The sequence below is a fragment of the Phacochoerus africanus genome, chromosome 15 (genome assembly GCF_016906955.1).
Source record: "Phacochoerus africanus isolate WHEZ1 chromosome 15, ROS_Pafr_v1, whole genome shotgun sequence".
Classification (NCBI taxonomy): Eukaryota; Metazoa; Chordata; class Mammalia; order Artiodactyla; family Suidae; genus Phacochoerus; species Phacochoerus africanus.
The window spans coordinates 136,589,656-136,608,812 of record NC_062558.1 but is presented as its reverse complement, the minus strand read 5'-3'; the positions used below and the strand labels follow the sequence as shown (position 1 = coordinate 136,608,812).

General features: G+C 54.5%; 1 protein-coding gene across 2 annotated transcripts in view; it reads right to left on the bottom strand.

The window, feature by feature from the left end:
• The window catches only part of DOCK1 (dedicator of cytokinesis 1), a 535,081-nt gene that overhangs the window by 421,498 nt on the left and 94,426 nt on the right, over positions 1-19,157 (bottom strand). For both annotated transcript variants that reach the window (XM_047760279.1, XM_047760280.1), the window contains exons 14-19: positions 13,622-13,746; positions 12,453-12,551; positions 11,478-11,550; positions 6,308-6,411; positions 4,918-5,101; positions 21-118 (exon numbers count right to left, since the gene is read on the bottom strand). In XM_047760279.1, the coding sequence (XP_047616235.1) occupies positions 21-118; positions 4,918-5,101; positions 6,308-6,411; positions 11,478-11,550; positions 12,453-12,551; positions 13,622-13,746 (683 nt within the window). The remainder of the gene's footprint in view (positions 1-20; positions 119-4,917; positions 5,102-6,307; positions 6,412-11,477; positions 11,551-12,452; positions 12,552-13,621; positions 13,747-19,157) is intronic.

Here is a 19,157-nt window from a genome sequence, read left to right as displayed (position 1 = left end):
CCCTGTGGGGGCCGCGTTACCTTCACCACTTCGCCCCCGTCGACTTTCATCAACTGCCTCAAGTTCTGCTGCAGCAGGTTCGTGTTGGATCGCCACTTGAGCAGCCCCAGCAGGTCCACTGGAAACAGGAGGCGAAAATCAGTTCCTCGCAGCAAAGACCGTCTCCCGCCACATAATTTTTGGAACAGCAAAAGCAACTCTCTTTGGAAACTTGGCCAGATAAATATTTTGATCCTTGAGCAACATTGTGACTGCCCGGTGTGGCTGAATTCATTATTTCCAGCTCCACTGACCAGGGAGTGATTCCCACAAAGAAGCTTCAAAAGGCATTTGGGAGCCTCCAAAAGAAGGCCTGGACCTTCCAATCTGCAAGAAGGCAGACCAGAGAAGCAGCAGGCCTGAGAGGCTGTTCTGGAAGCTTCTCCCAAGTGTTTTTTTTCCTGTCTGAGAATAAGATTCTTTGAAGGGGTCGGGGGTGTGTTATGGTCAATCTGCAGTGTACAGAAGGTTGCCAGGCTAGGGGTCAAATTGGAGCTGCAGCTGCCAACTACACCACAGCCACAGCAACGGCAGATCCAAGCCTGGTCTGCGACCTGTGCCACAGCTTGCGGCAATGCCAGATCCTTAACCCACTGAGCGAGGCTAGAGATGGAACCTGCAGACTCACAGATACTAGTTGGGGTCTTAACCCACTGAGCCACAAGGGGAACTCCAAGACTCTTTTTTTTTTTAGGATCAAATAACATAAAACAAAAAACACAAATTCAAGTATTGAGAATGCAAGATAGCAGTCCCCAAAGGGGACAGGAGCCCTGGCCCCAAAAGACCCCACTGCTGCACTGGGCTTGCCACCTTCGCCTAGGCTTCCATGACTTTCTATATGTTCGTTTGCTCCTAGGAAAATCACAAGTCGAATGTATTGGTTTTGCAGACTAAATGTGGAAAGAGGATGTTGAGAAATGACTTTGTTTTCAAGGCATGAAGACAGAATCCAAAACATCTCTAGGAAATGATGTGGGCCTACACGCTTTTCACTTGAAATCATATCCCGTTATGTGAAAAAACACAATTACAAAGCATCTAATTTACGGCTTATGTTCATAGGGAATGAACTTCTGCTACAGAAACTGTCTGCCTAAGAAAAGCCCTAGTTCATAAGAAAAGAAAAAGAAAATTTTGGCAAGAAGTAGAATTTCAGGGAACACAAGGTACCCATTGTAATTTAGGGACTGAAGCACACAAGGGCCTACGTGTGCGATGAGCCCCAAACACACCCCCCCCCCGTTTGTATGACTTTACCCCCAAGCCCAGATAATGAAGGACAGAGACAAAAACAGGGAAAGGCAAAGGGAATCACATCCTAGGGTAGGCGGAATATGTGCAGCTTAGACTCAGACACCAGCTGGGCACCACTGCGGGACCTTGGACAGGTACCTGCGCCTCGACGGGCCTATCTGTACAATGGGTACAGTGTGCCCTATGCCCCGGGGTTGGTGCAAGAATTCAATGCCAGACGAGGAGGACACACTTGGCCTGATACTGGGGAGAAAGACCAACAGTGGCGGCCCATCGCGGAGGTGAGCGGGAACCGGAGGGCCGAGCTGCTCACTGCGAACGCGGACGTGTCTTCATTTCTAAGTGAAAAGGCATGAGAATGGCTCCGTCCTGCCCCGACACTCGGCTCTCAGGCCCAGCGTTAAGGGAGAGCTCCCCCCCGAAGAGTTACCACCAATTTTTTTTTTCACAGAGACTAAGTTACTCATCTGGATGCCACGCATGCAAAGTTAGTGGCAACTGGGATAAAAAGGCTGAGGCTTCTGTCTGTACTGTGACTCTGAGAAAGGACCCAGCATTAGCAGTGGACGAACACCTTTGACGAAGGGGAGCCTGCCCAGCCCCCGAGCCTTCCTCCTCCCCTCTCACCCCCAGGGAGCCACCCATGAGGTCTGGCCCGTGTCAGCTCTCTCTCGCGACTTCTCTAATCACACAGTGAGAACCGTACCTTCTAGTTCCTTTTCTACCCCTCATAGCATCTAGGATAATGCTGAGGACAGAGCAGTTTAACACAAACCTCGAATAATTCAGCCCCGGCTGTTCCCTAAGTCATGGAACTTGGTGGTAACAAATCACAGTTTCAGAAAAATGACTGCCTCCAATGAGAATCTGGGACCCGATGCCAGAGGCCAACTGGGGCCGCTCCATCGTGCACACACCTGCCACGCCGCCACCCCGAAAAGAGGAATCGCTGGCTGGTGTGACATGAACGGCAAAAGACGCATCCCCCTGACTCTGAGCGAGCGGCATCACGTCGGAGTTTCCCGGTTGCCTGGCAACAGCTGCTGCGGAGACCAGGATGCTGTGCCCCTCGGTGTCAGGGAGAGGATCCCCCAGCATCTGGCGAGACTCCAAGAGCTTGGAGGTAAGAGGAGGGGTCAGCTCATCTCCCTGGGAAATTACTGTGACTTCACACCTTGAGGACGTCCTAATCCAGGGTCCTCTTCTCCAGGGACGTGTGGGTTAGGAAAGATTCTGTGGGAGGGCCTCACAACCTGCTGCTATCCAGAACACGGTTTTGATGGGGCAAACAGATGCAGGTTCCAAAAAACAACTTCCAAACGTGCTTTAAGAGATGACCACATCTGAGAGGGGAGCTTCCTACACAGTGAAGGCGGCAGGACACAGCCGAAGCTTAAGTGTCCATTGGGGAGGCTGCCTTTAATTAAGTGAGGCCCTAGATGGAGTAGCCAGCAGGCTGGTGGACCATGGGGGCCACATCCGGAGAGAAACGTCTGGCCTACAGGGTCATCCTTTTTCTATAACCCGGGCTCAAACCAGCACCCACCTTGCTGACAGCATGCTCCCCGGGCATGAAACTCACAAGCTCCCGTGCATCATCTCCCCCACCTCCTCTCACCGCCCCCCCCCCAGCCCCCGTGCATGCAGGGGAAGGGTTTTCATCTGCGCACAGAGATTACGACAACCACAGGCCAGGGGGATCATGATGCTTGGGGCAAATCGTGATGACGACAGGTGGAAAGACACATCCCAGTGGCCTCCAAGCCTCAGAATGACCTGCTCCCCGCCTCCAGGGTACGCGTGAGACACGTGGTGAGAAAGCATAGCTTGTGGAGCCCAGCGCGATGGGGGTGGAAGCGGCAGGCGGGGAGCGTTTCAACAGGCCCTGCACACCCAGGGCTGGTGCAGTTTCTGCTATCCCGCGGGCGCCGCCAAAAGATGGGGGTGCTTTTGTGCTGTGGTCATCCTGTTCAAGTCCAGACTATGACGACAGCCAAAGATTCAGGGACAACCCCCAGGGCCACAGTTCATGACAGCCGCAGACGTGACTAATCAAAACCTTTACTGGGAGCTAAGAGGAAAAAAATGGGGTTTTCAAGCTGAGTTTCAAGACAGCCTAAGGCTGCTTTGCACAGCTGTGAGACCGGCACGCTGGGGGAACTTGTTTTTCAGCGTGGGATTTGCGCCGAGGAGCCTCTGCCTGGACCCGGTGCTGTGCTCTGAATCAGAAGGGTCCCTGGCCGACAGCCACAGTGGGGGGGAGCTGCTAGCCGCAGACGCCTCGGAGCAGCCTGGCCAACCGGCACGGGAAACCTGAAAACCCTCTGATGCTACAGTAAGGCTGCACGGTGGCACGAGAGCATCAGCAACGGCACCCTGTCTCACCTTCAGGGGACTGGACATGCCATCAAGCCCAACTTGTAAAACTGGAAATTATCCCACTGAACAGCTGGGAGAGCGGAAGACACAGGGGATGGGGACCTCACCCTGCACCACTCCCGGAGCCTCCCACAGCCCTCCGGGCAGGGGGGTTATAAGCAGTGTAGAGATGAGCGGAACGAGTGCAGAGTTCAAGGTCACTCCCAAGCTTATCGGCACAGGGTCCGGGCTCAAGCCCAGCGCTTCGATCTGATTCTAAATCATGCGGATTTTCCCTGATGCCTGCTCACTTCCCTTGGCCAAAAAGCTTTTTTTTAAAGGACGTTCACACTATAGCGTGGGGGGTTAACTATCTGGTCTTACTGCAGCTGTGTCTCGGATTCAGTCCCTGGCCTGGGAACTTCCACATGCTGAGTACGGCAAAAAAAAAAAAAAAAAGTCAGCCCAGAGCTCCCTGGTGGTGCAGCGGGTTAAGGATCTGACATTGTCACTGTTGTGGCTCGGGTTTGATCCCTGGCCCGGGAACTTCCGCATGTAGCAGGCGCGATCAAAAAATTTTTAAGGAGTTCCCGTCGTGGCGCAGTGGTTAACGAATCCGACTAGGAACCATGAGGTTGTGGGTTCGGTCCCTGCCCTTGCTCAGTGGGTTAAGGACCCAGCATTGCCGTGAGCTGTGGTGTAGGTTGCAGACGAGGCTCGGATCCCGTGTTGCTGTGGCTCTGGCGTAGGCCGGTGGCTACAGCTCCGATGCAACCCCTAGCCTGGGAACCTCCATATGCCTCGGGAGTGGCCCAAGAAATAGCAACAACAACAACAACAACAAAGACAAAAAAAAAATTTTAAAACACTATTATCTTTAGGCGTTCCCTGGTGGCCTAGTGGTTAAGGATTTGGCATTGTCACTGCAATGGCTTGAGTTCGATCCCTGGCCCAGGAACTTCTGCATGCCATGGGCACAGCCAAAAAATTAAAATAAATAAGCCCATTTTTGCTCTACCTCTCCTTAAGGTTAAGCTTTAGAGCAACATCAGAACATGAATGTCAAAGCAGGACGAATGTCACCGCCTTCCTCTTTGCTCCTTCAGGGGCGTCTGCGTGGGCCATTACGGAGGACGGTGAGAAGGACTCGAAGGCAGGGCGCAGACCTTCGAGAAGCCTCCGGCACGCAGCAGGGAGCAGGAGCGCGATGGGCTGAGGGAGAAATAAGCACAGGGGTGAACACGCCTCTGTCGCCACACTCACCATTCTGCGTCAGTTTGGTGGAGCACACGAGCGTTGAGATCTGGAAGGAATCCTTGCTGATGGTGCAGCTGCCCAGACTCTGCATGCTCTTGCCTGTGGCCGAGTGGCCCTTCTCCTCCAGCTCGGCTTTCGTGGAGGGCAGACTCAGGTACGTCCCGGCATCTTCCAGCTTCTTGGCTTCAGCCTGTGGGTGTCATGACACAACAACATGTCCAACTTTGCAATTCACGACCACATGCACTGGGTCTGGTCCCTTTCCATCCGTAATCCTTGCAACCATCACATGTGCGCTTAATCATTTGCTAAACTGCTTGTTTTAAGGATGTCTCTTATTCCTGTAGATTCATATTCACAGGGAATTTTTTTTCCTTTTTTTTTTTTTAAAAAGTCCACACCTATCGCATATGCAAGTTCCTGGGCTAGAGGTCAAATGAGAGCTGTAGCTGCCAGCCTACGCCACAGCTTCCAGCAACGCTGGATGCTTAACCCACTGATCGAGGCCAGGGACTGAACCTGCGTCCTCATGGACCCTACATCAGGTTCTTAACTCACCGTGTCACAATGGGAACGCCCATGTGCACAGAGGAGTCTTTATTTTAACTTTTTAAAAAATGTTATTGGAGTGTATTGACTTACAACGTTGTGTTCGTTTCAGGTGTACAGCAATGCGAATCAGTGATACATGTACATCCATCCCTTCTTTTTCAGATTCTTGCCCCGTCCAGGTTAGTAGAGTTTCCTGGTCTATGCAGTAGGTTCCCTGTTAGTTTTCTGTTTTTATATGTAGTCATGTGTGTCTGTGAATCCAAACCTCCTAATTTATGCCCTCCTCCCACGTTCCCCCTCTGGAACCCATAAATTTGATTTCAACAACTGGGAGTCTGTTTCTATCTTCGTCAATCCGTCCTTTTGTATTAATTTTTTACTACATTCCCAAGACGCGGGTGCCAGCATATGCTGTCTGTCTCTCTGTCCGACGTACTTCACTTGGCATGATCACCTCTAGGTCCTTCCGTGTTGCTGCAAGGGGCACGAGGTCACAGATTATTTTTTTTTAAACAGCCCTTCGTGTGCTGTTGTTTATCACCTTCTTTCCTTAGGAACAGCGACAAAGCCGGTCACCCACACGATGGAAGATACCATGAGACAAAGAATGTCTACCTGTATGTGTGACGGGGTCACCTCGCTGTACAGTGGAAGCCGGCACAACACTGTAAATCAACTATGCTTTCATTACAAACACAGAAGCTGGTCATCTGCAATGTCTGCATAAGGAAATGCTGCCAGAGAGCAAGGCTGGCTCACCAAAAAGCCGGGACGAGCCAGCTCCGGCAGGGAAGCCCCGCGGGGACGGGACGCGGGACCCGCGTGAGCGGCGCACACCACGTACCTTATAGACGAGCAGATCGTGCTCCCCGTCACGCAGGGTGGTCCCGTCGTATCTCATCAGCTTCACAAAAGCGAGGGCAAATATTTTCTCAGACTTGTCCTTAGCTGCAATGGAAATCAATACCCCTTCTCAATGGCCATCCCGACCAAAATAACACCGTCGGGGGCGACGGGGGCTGCCGTTCCGCACGAAATCAGGACACGGTGTGGACAGCGGTTAACGTAAGGAGAACTACATGGAGCTAGAGACCCGAGAACGTTCTGTGGCGGGATCAGCGTGCGGAGACGGAGAGAGAGAAGGGTCCACGTGGGAAGGGGTCAGCTGTGCTCAAACGGATGTCTAAATTCAAAGCAGTTCCAGTCAAAATCTCACGGGAGCGTTTCCTCTCGGGAGTTGAAAACCGATTCGAGAGCGAAGAGCCAACAGCAGGGGGACGGTTCTGAAGAGGAACATGGAGGAAAGCCTGCAGTGCTGAAATCCAAGAGCTGACGGGGGGCTTTTAACACGGGTCCGCAGGCCAATGGGAACGGACGGGGTATGAAAACACAGGCCGTGGCAAGAGGCCACCGGAGGGGGCAGACCCTGCCCTAGGGCAATGCCGACACGGAAAAACGACATAGATGGATTCCTACCTCACACCGTCCACCAGGTAAGTGACAGGTGGACGAAACCCCCGGATGTCAAATCTCATTCTCTTTGGTGAGAACGTTCTTCCCCCAGAATCTGTGGGCGAGACTCAGTCCCTCCCTTTGAACAAAGTGCTGCCCAAGTAGCACCTGCTCCGAAGTGACCGGCCTGCCCAGGACAGTGAGTGACCTTGTCACCTGCTGCAAAGTGACCGGCCTGCCCAGGACAGTGGGTGACCTGGTCACCTGCTCCGAAGTGACCGTCCTGCCCAGGACAGTGGGTGACCTGGTCACCTGCTTCGAAGTGACCGGCCTGCCCAGGACGGTGGGTGACCTGGTCACCTGCTCCGAAGTGACTAGCCTGCCCAGGACAGTGAGTGACCTGGTCACCTGCTCTGAAGTGACTAGCCTACCCAGGACGGTGGGTGACCTGGTCACCTGCTTCCCACTCAACCGATGGCTTTTTCCTGACAGTTGCTATGGGCTGAATTGTGTCCCCAGAGCCTCACATTGAAGCCTAACCCCAGTGTGACTAGAAGGTCTAAGGTAAGGAGGTGCTTCAGGCTCAGTGAGGCCATGAGTGTGAGGCTCTGACCCCACAGAACAGGTGCCCTTATACTAAGAAGGGGCCATCTGAGCCCTGAACTCACGGCGAGAGGGCGGCCGTCTGCAACCCAGAGGAGGGTCCTCCCATAACCCGGCCTCGTCGTACCTGGTCTCAGACTCCCAGCCTCCCGAACAGTGAGAGGGTAAGTCTCTTGTCGTTTAAGTCACCCAGGCTATGGTGTCGTGTTGTGGCTGCCCACGTGGAGAAAGACAGCCCACCTGATCACGCCCAGGTTACCAGGCCTGTGACGAGAGAGTGTGTGTGTGTGTGTGTGTGTGTGTGTGCGCGTGTGTGAATGTGTTGTTTACTATTGGTTTCATCCGCTGGACTTCTGCATGACAGAGATGCTGTATGTTTTTTTCAGTGCTGTTTCCCCGGTGCGTGAAACAGTTCCTGCTATATATTAGGTACCCAATAAATATTTGTCGTAGTTGGGGAGATGCCAACAAACACATTCAGATCACAAAGAAAACAAACGTTGGTGGTTGGATGAAGGGTGACAGTGGGAACAGGGACCACCCAGCTGGGTGGCTGGAAAAGGTCTGAGAAGACGGACGGCATACGATGCAAGACGGAAACCTATCAGGAAAAGAGGTGATTGAATACAGAGGTGCTCAAGTGAGACGAGCCCAATTTGTTTGGGGGCTGAAAGCCAGGATGGCTGGTGAGTGGTGGGCAGTGAGGGTTCCCCGAGGGGCAGGCAGCAGATAGGTAGAGACAGATGAGAAGTCTGGACAGAAGAAACTGATTTGTGATGAATTTCCCACAACGCCATCTGAATACAGCATGGAAATACTGAGCTTCAGAGCTAGAAAATACCTTTAAAAGTATATATAGCCCAGATTGTGTTTTTATTTTTTATTTTTACTTTTTTTTTGTCTTTTTGCCTTTTCTTGAGCTGCTCCCACGGCATATGGAGGTTCCCAGGCTAGGGGTTGAATCAGAGCTGTAGCTGCCAGGCTACACAAGAGCCACAGCAACATGGGATCCAAGCCACGTCTGTGACCTATCCCACAGCTCACGGCAACGCCAGATTCTTAACCCACTGAGCAAGGCCAGGGATCAAACCCGAAACCTCATGGTTCCTAGTCGGATTCGTTAACGACTACACCACAACAGGAACTCCCAGATTGTGTTTTTAGAAGTGAAAGGACAGTGGTCAAAAAGCATACATCCACCCACCTTGACTCAGAGGCTCAAAATATTTACTCTCAGGTGCCAATGTGTGAGATGAAGGTCTCATTAAATCTTTGCATTCCTGGCATCCACCAGGATCCGGCACATAGTAGGTGCTCAATAAATGCCAGCTAATGAGATGGATGACGGACGGACCGACCAAGACAAAGGGGGGGATAAAAGCAAAAACTATGTACCTTAGGAATGAAAAAGTTAACTTTGTGAAAAGGGGCTAGAAAATGTAAAACATCTCAGTATGCAAATGAGAAAGAAGGGATCCTTTTACGTTTGGGCCGCGATGAAAACAACAACAACAGGTCTGCATGAGCGCAGCTATGGTTCAGGACACACGGCCATACCTGTCAGCAAGGGCTTCCCCGGTCCTAAGTTTTAAAGTGCACCCTTTATTCCTAATTCTGCATCTTCCCACCCAGGAAATGGGCTCCTGGTTATAAGCTCACTAGCAGTCACTACGAGGCAGACAAAAAATTAACAAAACGTCAGGGGCCACAGGAGAAGGCCACGTGTCCCACCCACCCGAGCCCCTATAAAGGAGGGAAACTCGGCTCCTGGCAGGCTCAGGCGGGCCCCGGAAGCCACACCTCTGCCCGCATTCATGCACAACACCAGCTGATCATCTGGAATCGCTAGTGATTTGCAGAAATATATTAGAGCGTCAGCACTAAACTTTCCAGCCCCACAGACAGATCCCAGCGTGAGCAATGCCGTCCCTTGCTTCCTCGAGGAGTAAAGCAGCTAGTATTTGCTGGGGGCACTGGGGGGGGGGGGTGGAGGGTGGGCACGGATGCAGCGTGGCTTCAGTTCCTTCCATCTCAGACCCAGAGGGTCGCAGCCAAGGCCGCAGCAGAGGCACAGGGTGGCCTGCATCACTCCTGCAGCGAACGCTCAGGATTTCGTCAGCATCACACTTCTCAATGCGCGACACGCTTCCCAAACCCCACGAGCTGTGGCCGGGGAGACTTTATTAGTTATGCAAATGTGTCACGGTATGTCCGGTGATAGCATCGTGTCTATAACGAGTACGTAAAACTGACAAGAAAAACAAGGATTCTGAAAATTAAAAAGCTACAGAAGAAATCCCTCTGCCCTGGTGTAATCTATTAATTAGAGAGAATGAGCTTGTTATAAAGGGCGTGTTTCTGAGACAGGTCCTCCACGGATTCCAGGACTCTGTCCTTGCCCCGCAGTGGGGGCCCGGCCCATCCTCCCCCGCAGCCCGCTCAGCTCGGCCTCCTCCCACCCCTGCTCTTTCCGATTTCTGGCGTGTGGGTGCCGGCCCAACTCGCCCTCCAGCCCAGGGCAGAGGACTCCCCTGCCCCAAAGTGTCCCCCATTCATGGTCCCGCCCCTGCCCACCCGGCACCTGTCTGGTTCAGGGACACCCCCAGGCTGCCCTTCTCCACTTGTCTCTTGCAAGCTGGTCTCAAGCCTCAACCCGCACCCAAGGTCCGCAAGAGGAGAACGCGCTCGGTGAGTTGTGGACACAGCAGGTGCTAAACAAAGACCAGGTGACGGCAAAAGCCTCGTCGCTCCCCACAGGCTGGGAAGCGTGACATGGGGGCACGCAGGCTGGGGTATAAACCAGAGGCTGGAGAGTGTGACATGGGGGCACACGGGCTGGGGTGTGAACCGCAGCCCTTCCCTCCAGGGACCCGTAGGTGACTTTGGGCCTCTGAGGCAGAGTCTCGGAGCCTCACCTGTGACACAGGAAGGGATGATACTGATTCTACACGGCGTCGCGGCGAGGCCCGGCCACGGGATGTAGTGAGCGCACCCGCGCCATCACACTTAGTTAACATGTCCAAACAGGTGCTCCGACCACCAGTTTCTGCTGTCCAGGGGCGCCACCCCCAGAGCCAAGGCTTTGTAAGAACCCCCACCTGTGTGGCTCTGGCCCCCATGGGGTCCTCCGTGACAAATACCCACCCAGACCACATCTTCCCTTGATGCCACCGCACTGTAGCCAACCCCCACTGTCACTTTTTTCCCAAATCCTAACTCAGTGCCAGATGGAGACAGACCACGAAGGGCGGGGGTCTATCTTCCTTTTGGGACACTGTACTTAGTGTCTAGCCCAGGGCTACGTCCTTGGCAGACAATGAACTCAACACCTGTGATAAGGCAAACATCCTTCTGGAAGGTGAGTGATTGGAACACCTGTTCTTTCCTCCCAAAGTCTTGGCACCACAGCCAAGGCTGCACCAACAGGGACAAGAAAAGGTCTGCCTGAGCTCCAGGCACCAGCAGCTGCCAGCAAAGGCACAAAGGTCTCAAGGTTCTTGACTCCAACGCAAAGAGCATTTCTGAAACCCACGGGTTAGATCTCAGTGACTCTTCTGGTGGACGGAAGAGCATCTCAAAGCAAGTGGGCAAGAGAGCCTGAGAGGGGAGAGCAGGAAGTAGTGCACGTCACTGGAAAGACGAAGAAATGAAGGGTCTCCCATGACCAGCTCCTCATTTCCCAGGAAGAGGTTCCCCTGGGAAACAAACTCCTAGTGTCACGGTAACCACGTTCTAGAACAATCAAAGCGAGTGCATAGCTACGTTCTAGAACAATCAGAGTGAGGGCATGACCACGTTCTAGAACAATCAGAGTGAGGGCATGACCACGTTCTAGAACAATCCAGAGCGAGGGCACAGCCACGTTCTAGAACAATCAGAGCAAGGGCACGACCACATTCTAGAACAATCCAGAGCGAGGGCATGAAACCCATGGGACCACCCAGGGTGTGGTGACTCACAGTCCTGCGAAGATCGATGTCGGAAGGTAAACCGGAGGTGACTGCGGTTCACGTCCTCGATGGGAATGGCCACCTGCAGAATCAAAGGGGATGTCTGAGCACCTGTGGCGGCACCTTCAGGAAAGATGCACCTGTACAACGCTACACGTGTCCACGCCGCAGGGTGAAGATACATGAACACCTAACCCCCTGTAGGTTTCAGAAAATTTACGCAAGATAATATTGTCCAGGATGCTAAGTGGACCGGGCAAGACCGCTGCATTTTTTTTGAAATGTCCTGTCACTGTGAAGAGTCTATTTTTGAAAGTTGCCATTTTTGTTTTTAGCCCCGATCCAGAGGTGCCTGTGTTCCCTCCACAGCCATGGGGACCTGCCCTCGGCTGTCCTTTGGTGACTCACGGTAAAAGGAAAAAGAGCTAACACATGCTGCCTTTAAGCGAAGATTGTCCCTAATCTACAAGCTGACACCTGTACTCCTGAGCCCGCTGCTGGCTGGCGTTTCTGCGCCCAAGCCCACGGTGTGGGGGCTGGTGCACCTCGGGGGGCTGCGGGGGCGCCTGGCAGGCTGTATTAAGAACCTCAGGGCACCACGACCCCGGTGGCAGGATCTGTCTCCTCAGGGATGTCCCCTTTGTATCGTCACCTCTATGTTTTTCCATTTGGTGCAAAGACAGCATGCCACACATAAAACAGACCGAGAAGAGAAAGACGAAATCCATCTTTAAAGGACTCTGTCATTTGTCTCCATGAAAGTCCCGTTTTAATGTCCAGAAGGAGATGAGAGTAAATATATTCCAAGAAATGCCAGCATGGTTCCTTGGCAGCCTTGAACGACTTTGCAGAAGGCGCCGCGGAGCCCGCTGAGGGTGCCCGCTGGCGGGCTGCCCCCGGCGGGTGGGAGGTGGGGACCTCCTCAGGGTGCAAAGGAGCGATTCCTCATGGGCCCGAGGGAGCGAAGGACCATGGAAACGGTACCTTGACGGTCTCAAACCAGCGCGGCTGTCTCACTTGGTAGTAAATCACGGACTTGTACTCGGAAATCGCTTCATCGCCAGCACCGGGGAAAATCACATGCTTTGAAAGAAGGCATAGAGAGTTCCCATCAGCCCTCGCGGACCCCGAGCCCACACCCGTCACCCCTCCCGCCCCCGGGAGATGAGCCAGGGCGCTCGGGGAATGCCGAGGAACCCCGCCGCCCAGGAGCACGCCCGCAGCAATCCAGGGACGGATCCATCCAGAGCCAGCGGCCAGCATCGAACCTGGCTCTGAGACGCTGAAGATCTTAATGCTTTGCAGGACGGGGACGCGACCGCCCTCCACCTCCCCCCGGATAACTTTCGCCTGGGACCTGCAGGAAGTTGCCTCACTGACTCAGGGGCTGGAGTAAAGCACCAAAGACCAAAACGGCAGGGCCAGCACTCTGTCCCCTTCCTCCAGCGACCCACACTGACCGCCAGATCCAGGAGAGCCACACTGGCCAGGGCCGCGGCCTCCAGTCACCACAGGGTGGGGACACCGGACACGGGCCACCCAGAGGGAAAGGACGCTGCCTGCCTCCTGGCAGAGCTGCGCCTCAGGGGCACACACAGGGCCCTGTGCTTGGCCACGTGGGCCCACGGGACCCCAGGCCACAGCCACGGTCCAGAGAGGTGGCTGCCCGGGACACCCGCTGGGGCTCAGCCTCCGGTCCTCAGGGGAGGCCACGGCCTCCGAGCCCGTCCCAGGACGCTGGTCCTGCGGGCTGCTGTGACCAGGCAGGAGGCAGTCAGGGGAACCACCGCCAGCCACTGAGGCACAAGGTCAGAGGCCCAGATTCAAACGTCCGTTCCACGTCTCGTTGAGCTCTCGGACCCTGGGCAAGCGGGCTGATGTCTCTGGGCCTCCTGACTCAAAAGACGCTACCAGCAGCATCCGCACTTCGAGTGCGGACGGCTCTCGCCCCTTGAGCATCGGGCCAAGGCCCCCAAGTGGGGCACCATGAGAGGTTGGCAAAAAAGGAGGCCAGGACCCCGGCGACATCCCAGGACAGGCTGCCGGGACCTGGTGGAAACCAGCCCGCTCGAGCAAGGGAGGCCAAAGCAAGTAACTGCGGGAAGGACAACTTCGGCGGACCGTGGCGGAGGACACTCTGCGCCAAGAAATACCTCCAGTCGTTTCCCGTCTTCGTCGTACACAGACACGGTCACCTCAACGTTCTTCGCAGTGGTTTTGCTGCCTTTATCAAAATCTCCCTGAACCAACGTCACGTAGATATCATTGCGAACATCACCTGGAGGGCGGGAAAGGACACCTTTACGACCAGTCCATGATTCATGGGGTCACCGAGAATTGCGCCAAACTCACCACCTCTGCGAGCAGAGTATGATAAATACCGTAGTAGATGAGGACGAACTGTTTTCCACAAAGCAGTCTCAGCACGGAAAGGCAAGACGGAAGCCGTATTTATCAGCACCAGAAAATCGGCAAGAAAGAGGAAAATGCCAAGGCAGGAGCTCCTACACCCCATGAGCAGCCCACGCCCGAGCCTCTCGAAGGTCGTCAATAGGTTTGCACCGACCCATGTCCCCCCTCAGCATCCGGGGTCCATGGCAACCCACAGCCGCACCCCTTGTGAGAGCTGGGGAGGCTCGTAGTCAAATACCCCAACACTCACTGGCACCCCCCGGGAAACTGGCAATGCTGAACAGAAAGACTCTGAACCACAAGCCCATACCCCGAGTTGATGCCCCGGATCAGGCACTAGTAAGGGGTCAAGAGAGACACTTTCTGCAAAGGTTCTTCTCTCCTCCTGGCAGGCAGTTGTCAGGATCCTGCCTGAGCCCACAGGGAGCAGAAGAAAAGACCTGTCCATCTTTTTACTTTTTTCTTTTCTGTTTAGGGCCACACCTGCAGCATGTGGAAGTTTCCAGGCTAGGGGTCAAATGAGAGCTGCAACGGCTGGCCTACACCACAGCCACAGCCACCCCAGGTCCGAGCATTATCCACAACCTATGCGGCAGTTTGTGGCAACGCCAGATCCTTAACCCACTGAGTGAGGCCAGGGATTGAACCCACATCCTCACGGACACGAGTCGGGTTCTTACCCACCGAGCCACAACAGGAACTCCAATCTGCCCATTGTTAAGTGAGATAGACCTTAAACTGTGCCCCCCCCCAAAAGAAAGAAAACTACACACACGCACACAACCAACGCGCTCGACATGCTTCCTCCTACTGAGAACAGGCAAAGCCCCTGGTAATGGTCTGACAGGGAAAACTCTGCAAGCTTCGTTAGCACCATGATTTAGAGGAAGCATCAACCCACTGGCGGCTGCTCTGCTGTCGGGCCGCCTCCCACGCCCACTCCACCTCCTCTCCCACAGGGGACACCCATTTTGTCAAGAGCAGCAAACGACCTTCTCAGGGTAAAGAACAAGGATTCGTGAAGGAAAAAAAAGTCCCCTTGGCGTCTTGTTTTTCTTTTGCTTTCGGGACTGCTCCATTCTGGCTCTTAATGTATCCAACTATTAAATTAAGCTTTCATTTAAAAGTCATCATTAGAGAAGTCCCCGTGGGTCGCCACCTCCGCCCCAGGAGCGTCTAGAAAAGGGAAGCGGGGCTGTGGTTGCTGATGCTGACCCTGGAGGAGGATGGAGCATGAGGCCAAGGGCAGGAGGAAGGGCTGCCGGTCCAGGACCTGTCCCTGGTTAGCTGGGTGACCTCACACAAGTGACTAAACCTCCCAGACCACACACCACTCAACGGCCTTATGGATAAGGCGTCGTGGTCCGTACAATCTCTCCTTCCAACAACTCTATCAAAGCACCAAAGCCATAATCAAAAATGGCTACAAGGGAGTTCCTGCTGTGGCTCAGCTGAAACGAACTCCACTGGTACCCGTGAGAATGCAGGTTCGATCCCTGGCCTCGCTCAGCGGGTTACGTATCCGGCATTGCTGTGAGCTGTGGTGTAGGTCGCAGACGCAGCTCAGATCCTGTGTTGCTGTGGCTGTGGTGTAGGCCAGGAGCTGCAGCTCCAATTCAACCCCTAGCCAGAGAACCTCGGGTGTCTCGGGTGAGGCCCTAAACAGTAAAAAAGAAAAAAGGGGCGGGGGGCTACAAGAGGAGTTCCCTGATTCAGGGGTTAAGGATTCAGCATTGTTACCACTGTGGCTCTGGTTCCATCCCTGGCCTGGGAACTTCTACATGCCATATGTGCAGCCAAACAAACAAACAACAAAAAAGGGGCGGGGGGGGGGCACTACACGGCGTCATCTGGGCCTCCTCAGCCTGAGAAGCAGCATGTGCTGGGGCAGGAGGTAGCTCAACCCCAGGCTCCCCTTTTCCTACTGGCCTCAAGATAGTAACTCCGGCCCAAAAGTAAGACAGTGTTTATAGACGGGCAGTCACGGGAGGGTCTCAGGGCTACGGCGTTCTCATTCGGGAGAGGGAGGAGCTGGAAGTAGACACGGGGCTGGGGGCGCCTTCATTCCCGCCAGGATCCTGCGTGAGGATTCTGGGACTTCCAGTGGGTCGTGAACGGGGAGGGGCATGGGAGATGGGGTGACACAGCCGGCTGGCCCCCAGCGCAAAGGAGATGCACGTCTCCAGAACGTGCAGGTGACAAGAAAGACAAGGCTCAGGTCCTGCCAAGCTGGAGGCAGGGGTGCAAGGGGACACGCCCTCAAGCCATCTCCCCCGCCAAGGGTAAGAGGTGGTGCCCATGGCCTCCTAGCGGGCACTCAGCCAGAGAATGTGGGTGACTCACCCAAGCCAGGCTTGCTCCCTAGAGGAGCCCCAACCCTCGACCGAGCACATGGAAGAAGCCAGAACAGTGGTCAGCTGTGCAGATTCCCATGACTCATGACTATGAGCCGATGTGAGAGGTTTAGACTTCTTAGGCCCATCAGTTACAAGGGACACAACCAGTGCGAACGAGACGGTTCCCAGGTTTCCCTTTGCACACCAGGGCCTCCTGAGGTCATCGGAGATAAATGCGTGTTAATAACCTTATCCCCATCTACAAGCCTGCATCTCACATCCCACTAGGAAGCCAAATTAATTAGCTGCATAGAGAAGACTTGATTCAGACAAGCAACACATGTTCTCCGCTTTCTCTTTTCTTTTCTTTCTTTCCTTCTCTTTTTTTTTTTTTTTTTGTCTTTTTAGGGCCACTTTCGAGGCATATGGAAGTTCCCAGGCTAGGGGTCTAATCAAAACTACAACTGCCAGCCAACAACCATAGCCACGGCAACACCAAATCCAAGCCACATCTGCGACCTACACCAAGCTCACGGCAACACCAGATCCTTAACCCACTGAGAGAGGCCAGGGATCGAACTCCCATCCTCATGGATACTGGCTGGGTTCATTAACCACTGAGCCACAACGGGAACTCCACACAACTTCTTTTTTCTTTTTCTTTCCTCTTTTTCCTTTTTTTTTTCTTTTTGGCGGGAGGGGGGAGCTGTGCCCCAGAAATTCCTGGGCCAAGGGTCAAACCCGAGGCATAGCAGTGACCCAAGCCACAGCAGCGGTGACAACGCCTAGTTCTTAACCACGAGGCCACCAGGAAGTCCTCATAGTTTCTTAAATGTGCTGAATGTCATGCTTGCCTCCTACACAGAGGAGCCGCCAGGATTCGGTGTAACCGGTGTCAGATGACTTTCCTACTGATTGAACAGTAGACAATGGCCCACAGCAGCCCTGAAAGGCAGTGGGAGGAGAGAGAACATGTCTCTAAAATGCCCTAAAATAAACAAGGCGCTAAGTGACCACAGGTGCTCGGAGTAACCAGCTCTCCCTGTGCAGACACAGCAAAGCCCTGCCGCTGGAAGCTGCAGGAAGCATCAACCACGGGGTGGCTTGGCCCCGCTTCCACCACTCATTAGCCGTGTGATTTTAGGCTGTGGCTTCATCTTGATGGGAATTAGTTCAACACCAATGCAGGCTTCCAAGATCCTTTCGTGGATCAAGCTGGATTATTAATGGGAGCATTTTTTGCAAACCACAAAGTATCCCACAGATGTCAAGGATAAAGAGTAACATGCGTCCCAAGATCTCAAGACAATCAAATCAGATGATTAATATGAATGTTCTTCGAAAACTGGAAAGTCACATGTAAATATCAGAGATGAACCCAAACACGGGCTGCCGCTCTCTATTTAACAAGCTTAAAACCCGGGACTGGGCCAGGGTTACACTCATGTTGTGACTAATGCACAGAGAGCGGGTGCCACGTGGAAACACCACGGGCGCCGTCCACAGAATCCACGTGTTCACCAAGCTTGCGTGGGGCTGTCCCTCCCTGTTTCTCCCGCCTTCTCTGATCAGATGTCTCTCCAGACAGCTGGTGTGCATCCATCTCTCCCACACGACCCTGCAGGCGGGAGAGGCTGACCCCTCCCAGAGGTCCCGGTGGCCGACGTGCCTCAACCACCACCCTGGCCCACTGCTGTCCAGGGTCCCCAGGGGACCTGAGCAGTCCAGGAGGGATGACCCTCAGCCTCCTGTGTGGAAACACTGGGTGGAAAGCGTTCTGTCTTCTTCGGGTCCCCAGAGGACGAGGACACTACACAAAGGGTGCAGCGCGGCAGAGCGCTGCAGAGAACCAGAGCAGTGGTCCAGGCTGCCCGGCAGCAGGCTCTGTCCCTGCTCCTCAGCCGCATGGCCCACAGCCAGCCTCAGGGTGCAGCCACTTGCGTTTGGCCTTGTGTTTTCTGTGATTTATACCCCAAAGCACCCTAACTCCCACCCGCTCTCTGAGTAGGAACTATCACTATTCTTATTCTTCAGATGAGAAAACCACAGCTAAGAGAGGTCGGCTAACTTGCCCAGAGCCACGGCGGGGCAAGGGGGAGACTCAAGGCCAGGGGCCGGACGACAGCCTGCACTTTCACCCCTGGGGCCAGAAGGCGGGGTCCGAGGCTACTGTGGCGAAGAGACATTTAACCCACAACCTACCCAAAGGGTGGTTTTCAAAGCCTGGGACAGAATGGGGTATATTTACCTAAAGTCCCAGATCACTGACCTGCTGTCCTAGGCTCCTAAGATGGGCCCGGGAGCATCACTGCAAACCTACGTTATCAGCGTAGAGATGTCACCTTGGTCCTCCCTCGTCATGAGTCCGATGCTCAGAGCCTAAGAGTGAATTCTGCACAGCTCTGGAAACCGGCCCCTCCCCAGTCACCCTCGGTGCCCCAACGGCCACCCGAGCGGGTGCGCTCGGTCCTTTCGGGCAGGGGTAGAGGATGTGAAACATCCACGCTGCCTCATCCACGTGGGCAGAAGAACCCTGCGGGGACCGTGGGCACAAGAGAACGTGGCACGGCAGTGGGCCTGCTTAGGAGGCGGCAGGTGCGTTTCCCCCACTGGCGACACAGCCCATCTCAAGGCCTCAGGGCCGGGTTCCCAGGAGATGCTCACCCCAACTCTCGTGCTGTTACTGAACTGCCAGGGGTCACGCCACACCAGCCCTCCTGCATTACCGTGACCAAGAGACCCTCCTCTTGCGTGCCTGAACCCAGGGGTCAGCTGCCAGGCGGGTCGCAGCCCTGGCCCGCAAAGGACCCAGCGCCACGCTGGGCTTCACCCCAAACCTCTGCTCGCCTGAGCTCCCACACGAACGGCCCTCCTCGAGGCCGGCTACGCGACTCCCCCGACGCGGACCTGCCCCAGCCCGGGCTCAGAGGGGCTCCGGGAA